This window comes from Rhinolophus hipposideros (genome assembly GCF_964194185.1).
Source record: "Rhinolophus hipposideros genome assembly, chromosome: 20".
In the NCBI taxonomy this organism is placed as follows: Eukaryota; Metazoa; Chordata; class Mammalia; order Chiroptera; family Rhinolophidae; genus Rhinolophus; species Rhinolophus hipposideros.
Window position 1 is genome coordinate 8,650,017 of NC_138066.1, and position 8,995 is coordinate 8,659,011.

Here is an 8,995-nt window from a genome sequence, read left to right on the forward strand (position 1 = left end):
CAGTATGGGCACCACTGTCCTCATAGTCACAAACCAGAAACCAGCACTTGTCCTTGACTCCTCCCTCTCCTTCACCCCCACATCCATCTAGGCACCAGATTCTGTTCTCTTAAATTTCTCTCTTGTCCAACCCTGCCTCCCATTTCCTCCATCTCTGTCTTGGTGCCACAATCCCCACTCCATACTGTTTCAGAGTGATAATAAATCCAACAGCAGACTGAGCACAGGGCTTTCTTGCCTGAAGGCTTCTTGTGGCCTCGTTAACTTGAGATTTAACATCTCAGCCACCCAGTCCCAAGTCTCTCAACTCTAGTCATACTCCTTCATGACAGTACATTTTTGCACTTTCCACTGGTACTTCCCTTCCACCCTCGTTTTCACCTGTCTCAGTCTCTATTCATTTGTCAAGATGCAGCTCAAACCTACTGACCCCTGTCATACTTGACCACTTCTCTCACTGAAGTCTTGAGCTAGTAACCCCGCTCCTCAGTGCCCTGTGACCCCACACACTACTGATTCCTATGGCACATCACATACTGTCATCGGTGGTTGAGATATGCCTTTCATCTCTGAACACAAACCATTAGCACAGGGCTGGAGTTATTGTCCTCATTCTCTCTCATTTTCCAGCTAAAGAAACACAGGCACAATTGTGGGTGGAGTGGGGGAAGGGGAACATGAACACGAGAGGTGTTAAATATGTAATCTGGGCTAAGATTGCCCAGTTAATTAGTTGGATTTGAGGCTTTATCTCCTCTCACAGGGCTAACAAATTCAAATGCTTTCTTGGGCCAAGTAGAAAACCTGAAAGAATGAGGTAAGACAAGTATAATAAGAGGGAGTGGAGGAGTCTATTGTAAATTGGGGAGATGTTACACAGAAAGCCATTCAAATACACACACACACATATGCACGTACACACTCAGCCAAAACAAAACAACAAAACAAAATTTTTTATGGGCTTACCAGGTAGCTAGTTTTCACCTCGAGTAATTGGTGCAATCTACCCTCCCCCTCCTCGGCCCAGCATGCTCCCTCTCCCCCCAATACTATGACATTCATAATGGGGTCTGTGAGTAGTTCCTTTGCATATCTTTTCAGAGAATCACACAGCCAACTTTTTGAAGAAAAAGTAGTATGGTCATCATTAGACTAGAAGGTCCCAAACTTTCTCAATTCATGGTGCGGTGTCTTTAGTGTCTCAATAATTATTCCACAGCACGCCTAGGCCAAAAGAAGTATCTAAAGTCCCACTTATTAAGTAGGCAGGTCTAAACAACTTAACAAGTATTTACATCCAAACAACTTAGTGCCTACTGGGGTCACACAACTTCTCAAACCTAAGACTCAGATTGGACACCGCCATCTTTGTTCCACATCGATTTTTGTGCATTCCTTGCTTTTTATCACAGCAACTGTGCAAAGCAGCTGTATCACAGCAGCTTTGCAAAGATATGATATTACCAAGAGGAATGAAGCTTGATGTAATGTTGAAACCATGAACTACCTTGAGCTACTAATTCGCACAGTGTCTGGCAGATGTCACGGATCACTGCTTCCCTCAAGAAATGAAAATATCTTACAGAACCCCTGTGAGTTCCCAGCAGTGCCCTGGGGCAACTTAGCACAACAGTTGGGAACCATGGAATCAGCCAGTAAATAATAATGATGATGAAATAATTAGCATTGATCCCTTGGTTTCAGTTTCCAATGAGTCTGAAATCTCCATTAATATCTCTCTGAGTTATGGCCCAAGAGGCAAGATGAAAGTTTATTAACACATTAGGATGTTTAAAGAAATAAACATCCTGATGGGACCATAACTGACTCTGTATTATTTTTTACAAATTCAGCAGATAAGTTGATAAATCATAAGCTGCCAGAATCTCCCAAGTCACAAAAGTAAGACCCTTTCTTGAATAAAATGTTGTATGTGTTCTCAGTTGGGCGCCCTCCTGGCTGAGGAAGAAACAGTAAAATTTGTCATATACATGAGCTGTCCCTGGACTAACATTTTCCTATTTCCCTGCTGTGTGGCATGACTAATGGCATGGTCAAAAGCAGAAAAAAACAAAACAAAACAAAAACCCCTACTAAACACTAAATTTGGTCAGTTTAGGAGAGCCAGACAAATTCAGACTCTCTTCCCAGGTAATTGTCTTAAAGGCACCAAAAACTCAAGAGGCAAATCCAAGTTCAGTCACAGCCAGATCCAAACACAGTAGTGAGGAAAGAGATACATGAATGGATGTTTTCTAACTGGAAAAGTCCACCTTGATCCTGATTCTTCTTTCTCTTGCTCAGTCAACCCGCATTAATGACTAACTTGGCTGAGAAGAGATTAAAGAAAAGTGGAAAAAAGCCTTCTGATTTGTTTTAAATAAATCTTCTAATATCATTTTTATAGAAAGAATACACTGCACTTACTTAATTTTAAATAAAATTAAAATTACAGATAAGTAAAAAGAAGAGAAGATGAAATCACAACCTTATTAATCAGAAATTATCATCTCCTTCCAGACTCTTCTCTCTTCACACATGAATTTGTTTTTTTTCTTTTCTTTAAGCCAAAAGGAAATCATATTGTTCTGTAGCCTCTATTTCACTAGAAAATATATTGTGAATATATTTCCATTTCAAGAATGATTCTTATAAAACACCATTTTTTTATTACATTTATTGGGGTGACAATTGTTAGTAAATTTACATAGATTTCAGGTGTACAATTCTGTATTACATCATCTATAAACCCCATTGTGTAAAACACCATTTTAATAGCTACATAATTTTCCATGGATGAATGTAATATAATTTATTCTTTTAATCTCTAGCTGAGGGCATCTACGTTGTTTTAGATGTTTGATCATAAAAGTGATGCTGTAATAAAAATATTCATAGTTAAACATTTGAGCACATCTTTACTGGGAGAAATTTTTTGAATTGGAATTTCTGGGTCATAGACTATACATTTTTAAAGGGGTTATTAATGTGCCACCTAACTATCTATCCTTGCCAAAAAAATTTTTTTAATTTAAAAATATGTACCTTTTTACACTCTCATCAGCAATGTATGAATGAACCACAAATTCACCTCTGAAACAGCCTTACAGAGTATTTTTTTATGCCAAAGCAACTGCTAATTAACTTAAATGAGTTGTGGGAAGGGAGGAGGAAGAATGAGGCCACAGCGTTATTTCCCTGCTTGAATTAGAAATGAAACTATCCCTGAGAATTTCTCATTAAATGAATTTTATGAAGACTTCCTGCCAAAAACACACCACGGTCCTTTATAATCCATGTGGGGAAAGTGTCTATGAGCAAAATTCATCATAAAAGTCTACACAAAGCCTTGTAATATAAACATTTGGAGAAAGATACAGGGTTTAAGACAGAGAACCAACAGGAGGGTCATCAGAACTATAGACACACACTGCAGGACAGACAGAGTGAAGAGTTTCTGAAAACAAACTAACTGGGCGGCAGAGTGGGGAGGGAACATCCTAACAGGCACATTATTGATTATTAAAATACCAGAGTGAAAGGGCCAAGCCATGGCTTTGTCAGTGTCATAAGCCAGCCTGAGCCACTGCAGATTCTGCTGTTTTAACATATAAATATTCGTAGGTCAACACCTTCCAAGGAATGCTAGGGAAGAAAGAACAGTTCCTCAAGTACCCTGAGGAGATGCAGTGGCTCCACTGCTTACATGATCGCTGGGATCATTTAACCCCTGTAAATCTTAAGTTCCCCATCTGTAAAATGGGTTCAGTAATAATTCTTTTCTCAGAGGCTTGTGGGTTTTAAGCAAGGTGATTTATGACACAACGCTAAGCTCTGCAGCAGTCGTTGGCACCCAATAGCCTATCAATACGTGATTGTGGATAGAAGGTGAACAATACTAGACAATTAGCTGAATATATTCAGTTTTCATATAAGCTAGAGAATGGAAGCAAGGGTGAGAGATCTGTGTCAACTTTTCCAGCTCTGGCCCTGCCACTAACCGATTAAGCCCTGGGGTAGGAGGCAGGCTAGGGTCACCTGCCCCTCAGAAATGTTCTGGTCACTCACCAAGAGGCTGCCACCATGGCAAGAATTTCATGGAACCGTTGATGGGGTTCATCTCTACAATCTGCAGTAAGGACTTGAAGGCAGTCTCTGAGAGAATTTGGATGCAGAAAATTCAGTGGGGGTTTTCTGCCTATTTGGTTCTGGGCTAGCATCAAAGAAAGCCCAATAGGGTGAATACTTAAGATATCTGGCATCTCAGTCTCCCTCTGTGGGGTCAGGGGTGATTTAGAATTCTGAGGCTACAACCAGAGACCAACTCTGCCCATGGACCAAAGGAAGAAAAGAACATTCTTCAAGGAATTTTCTCTAGTCAGATGAATGGAGATGGGGTCCCTTCACATCACAGCCCATTATAAAAATGGAAACTTGAAAACGATGGAGCAAAGGACCCATGTCCTTAGATAAGAATAAGACAAGCTACCAGAAGGCCCAACTAAAGAGAATGGTTACATACATTAGAATATGTCCTCAAAGACCTTAAACCTTATGCCACGGAGCTACATTTACTGATATAGAAAAATGTTCAACCTCCCCAGACTCAGTTTTGTCATCTGTAAAATGGGATTAATAGGAGAACTCCCCTCACGGGGTTGCTGAGAGCATGAAATGAGATCACACAAGACCTTGTGCCTAATAAGTGTTCGATAAAAATGTTAGCCTGTGTTATTAATATATTTGTTAAGAAAGAGCAGATTGCAAGATAATATTTATAATAAAAGCCTATGTACCAGAGGGTAAGGGGGTGGGGGGTGGGTGATGAGGGTAAGGGGGATCAAATATATGGTGATGGAAGGAGAACTGATTCTGGGTGGTGAACACACAATGGGATTTATAGACGATGTAATACAGAATTGTACACCTGAAATGTATGTAAATTTACTAACAATTGTCACCCCAATAAATTTAATTAAAAAAAGCCTATGTTTGTTTTTTAAAAAAACTATATGTAAATAAATGGCAAAAAAAAAATGTCTGGAAGTATAAGCCACAGAATGTGAACGAGGGTGATTATTGCGTGGTGGTAGTGCAGTGAGTTGTAGTTTGTATTTATACTTCTTTGGATTTTATAAGTTTACTTTTTAAAACAATTAACATCCTGTATTTTTATAATAAGCAGAAAGAAAAAAGAAGAAAGGAAGAAAGGAAGGAAAGGAGGAAAGGAAGGAAGGAAGAAGAGAAGGAAGAAGGAAAGGAAAAAAAGGAACTATCCAATCAACTTAAATATCAAACATGCGAGAATGATAGAAGCAGACAGAAGGATATATACAACTTTAAATGCTATTTACAGAGTTTACGCTGACATGGGGAAATGCTTAGAATATGATGTAAAGGGGAAACCAGGATACAAAATGTTTTATGCATCATCATTTTAGCTATGTAAAAAAATGCAGAGAAAATGGATTTGAGGAAAATATGCCAAAATATTAAATACCTCTGTGAATACCTCTGAACGCTAGGATTATGGTTGATCGCTATTGTCTTAATACTGTTCTATATTTTCCAAATTGCCTACGAGAGGCCTAAATTGCTTCTATAATCAGAAAATATGTATAACTGATAATAATAACAATAATAATAACAAAAACTGTTCTTACTTGCTTGATGGAAACCAGAAGCAGCAGAGCAAGGAGGGGCCTCGCAGGGGACTGGAGAGAGCACTTCCTGCGGGAGAGGAGAGGACTGGCGCCCCTGGCAGCGGGGATCCCGGTGGGCAGCACACGGACCCCAGGCCAAGGCCCCACGCTCCTTCTCCCAGGCCCTGCCCTGCTGGGTTCCCGCCTCATCTTCCTCGCTGGACTTTCACAAGTGCGGACACATTTGTCTAACAGTCCAAGATGTACCACAGGCAGCCTCCTTTTGCATTCCTCTTTGTACAGCGAGGAAATGTTTGCACAAATCCTCTCCACACCGCGCCAAGAGCGTCTGAACCGGTCTAGACCAATCTACTGAATCTCCAAAGTTTCTCATCAACAGTAGCTCAGCCCCACCCCGGCCCCCACAAAGGCAGGGAGATTTTTCCCAGACCTTCCTCAAGTCAGCTGTGTTTTCTGGGACGTCCTCAGCAGAGGCCAAGGAGAAAAAGCAAGACAATCAGTAGGTTCCACCCCTGAGTCCCAGCTCAAGACACAAGACCAGGGTGTGACACGCTCGGTTTCCAGCGCTGAGGATCAGCTGTCCCGAGAGGATGGGCTTTGAGCCAGTTCTGAGGTGGGTGTCTTCATGAGGGGTACATTTCTTACTATGGCATTAAGATTGTCCAGGCTGGCCTGAGCCCATCCGCCAAGGTTGTCCAGGCCTCCGCTGGACTCTGTTTATGCTAAGACTTCAAGAGAAACAGTTGCCCAGCTCAGGAGAGAGCAGCTCCTAACCCAGGGTCTGAAGCAAAAACCCAGTCAGTGACTTGAATTCTGTCTTCATAATAGCAAAACAACATGCTGAGAAGCCAAATATGCACTCTTCTTCATTGCCCACTTATTCTGAACGTGTCATTCAGCCCACCTGGCAGATCCTTTTATGGAATTCATGATCCATCACTTACTATTAATAACTACCACATTTGTACTTTCGCACCACAATTCACATTTACAAAACCTTTTCACCCTGGGTCCTATTTCATTCATCCTCACAATAACCCTGTGGCGGTGTGATTATTTCTCCACTTGATAGTTGAGAAACTGAGACTCAGAGAGGTTAGATTGCTTGCCCAAGGGCACACAGCAAGTTAGTGACAGAGCCAAGATACTATGCTGGGTCTTCTGACCAGAGTCACCTGACCAGAGCTACTTGGTAAGGTGCCATATCTTGCCCTAAATCTCCAGAAGAGTTCCTTTTCTTCTAGTAGTTTCATCACTGTGCCTGTCAAAGGCCCTTCTTACCCCACCTCTTTCTATCCAGCTCCCAGCATCCCTTTCCAAGTCTTCCAGCCTCCTGAACTGGAGGCCAGGTGGAAAGTATCCTGATGAAATGCAGGTCAGCAAGAGATAAAAGGAAACGTTCTTGGGTTTTTTGTTTTTGTTTTTGCTTTCCATTCAAGTTGAACCATAGGAGCTCATCTTGGTTAACTTATCTAACTGAGTGAATTCTGAACAGTTGGGGAAAAACAGGTGAGCACCACTTAATAGAAATCCTTGGAAGTCTTAAAAATCCCATGTGGCAAAATTTTAAACCTTTAGCAGTAAATGTTCATAATGAACAAAGACCTCCCAAAATTGAATCTTGTAATGGTGTGACCTCTGCAGTCAAGATGGTCATCTCTTTGGGACAGCAGAGAGCAAGATAAAGTGACATAGAGAGAGAATAACACCCAAGTGACGGGCTCCAATTCTTTTGATATGGCTGTAAAGCTATTCTGTAAAAGCACATTGAAGCTATCTTCTAAGTTGCATGCTGGCAAAGAAAACGCCTGCTTGGTAACAATATTCTGTCTAATCTCTTTCAACTTTTCTCAAGAAGCATCCTTTTTCTGAAGGGACAGGAGTTGGGGCCGCACAGGACTTTGCCCTCTGTTGGATGGGTGCCATCTAGCGATAAAACATGGTAACTCCTCTTCCCACAAGATGGCACAGGGCTCCAAGCAAATGGTCCCAGCTCATGGGCTACTAACAGCACTTAACACAGTGTCTCAGCCTTCGTCAGCAGCAAAGGACAGACAGAGTGGCATTAACCCAAATGACACTGCCCTTTCCTCCTATCTGCCCAGGCTGGTAGATTCTCAGTTATATCTGGGAGTCTTCAAAAGGTGTCTCACATGTAATCAAGAACGTGTGTGTTTCAGCTGCCAGGTGGACTTTTCTGCTACTCTCCTGCCCTCACTGCTTCATAAATGTCTTCTGACCAAGAAGCACCTAAGTCTCCTTGGCATCACCATTCCTGCTGTGCCCCCTTGACAAAGGCATGAGTGATGTGTCAGGGGCTCTACCTGCCAGCTTCGGAGGCCCCGGGATAGTGTCGAATTCTGGCCTTACATGGGGTGCAAACACCTCCCCTGTTCTGCAGCGCTCGTGGGCCCTGCAGCAGGCTGCCTGTACCTCGAGTCTCCCGGAGCCCCCGGAACAGGAAGTTGTCCTTGGCAGTCCTTCTCTGTAGGGCTGGGCAGGGAACAGGCTGTGCAGGCCTTGAGATTCCCCAAATCCAACACTGAAAACCCTGCTCAAGGCAAAAGGCGAGGGTGGGGAGACTTTACCCAGACATCCACCCAAATTACCCCTGCTCTTCCATCAGAAACCAAAACCCTCCACAGTAGCTAAAAGATGGAAACAAGCCAAATGACCATCCGGTGAATGGATACACAAAACGTAGTCTATCCACATGGTGGGGTAGTATTCAGCCTTCAAAAAGGAAAGAAATTCTGACACATGTACACGCAAATGAAGCTTGAGGACATTATGCTAAGTGAAATAAGCCAGTCACAAAGAAGTAAATTCCACTTATACCTACAGGGCTCAAATTCATAGAGACCGAGAACAGAACGGTGGTTTCCAGAGGCTGGGGGAGGGAGGCTGGGAAGTTAGTGTTGAATGGGGACAGAGTCTCAGTTTTGCAAGATGAAGAATTCTGGAGATTGGTTGCACAATGTAAATGCACTTAACTGTGCACTTAGAAATGGTTAAGAGAGTAAATTTTTTGTTATGCCTATTTTACCACAATTTCAAAAAAAGAGAAAGAAAGCCAATGCCCTCCTCAACATCTCCATCCTGGGAGGACTGTGATGGGAGCATGTTCCAGCTCTGTGCTTTCTCATGTGGCCTCCTCAGACCTCAGACGTTCACATGGACGTCACAGGCTGGAGTGCACCGATTCCCCAGGGGGAGGGGAGACAGAAGACTGTAAGGATGCCAGATGGCAGGGCTGGGGAGGGTGGGTGCCGTGAGGAGGAAGGGGAGGAGGGGTCCCCTGCTCATCCTGACACTGCACACCTCCTGCAGCC

The 8,995-nt window shown here is 42.7% G+C and overlaps 1 protein-coding gene across 1 annotated transcript in view; it reads right to left on the bottom strand.

Annotated features, from left to right (window-relative positions):
• The window catches only part of GLP2R (glucagon like peptide 2 receptor), a gene marked incomplete at its 5' end in the record, with an annotated part of 65,583 nt that extends 59,547 nt beyond the window's left edge, over positions 1-6,036 (bottom strand). The window contains 2 exon segments of the mRNA XM_081027803.1: positions 5,664-5,978; positions 5,980-6,036. Of these exon segments, the coding sequence (XP_080883929.1) occupies positions 5,664-5,978; positions 5,980-6,036 (372 nt within the window).
• Between the last annotated feature and the right edge of the window lie 2,959 nt (positions 6,037-8,995).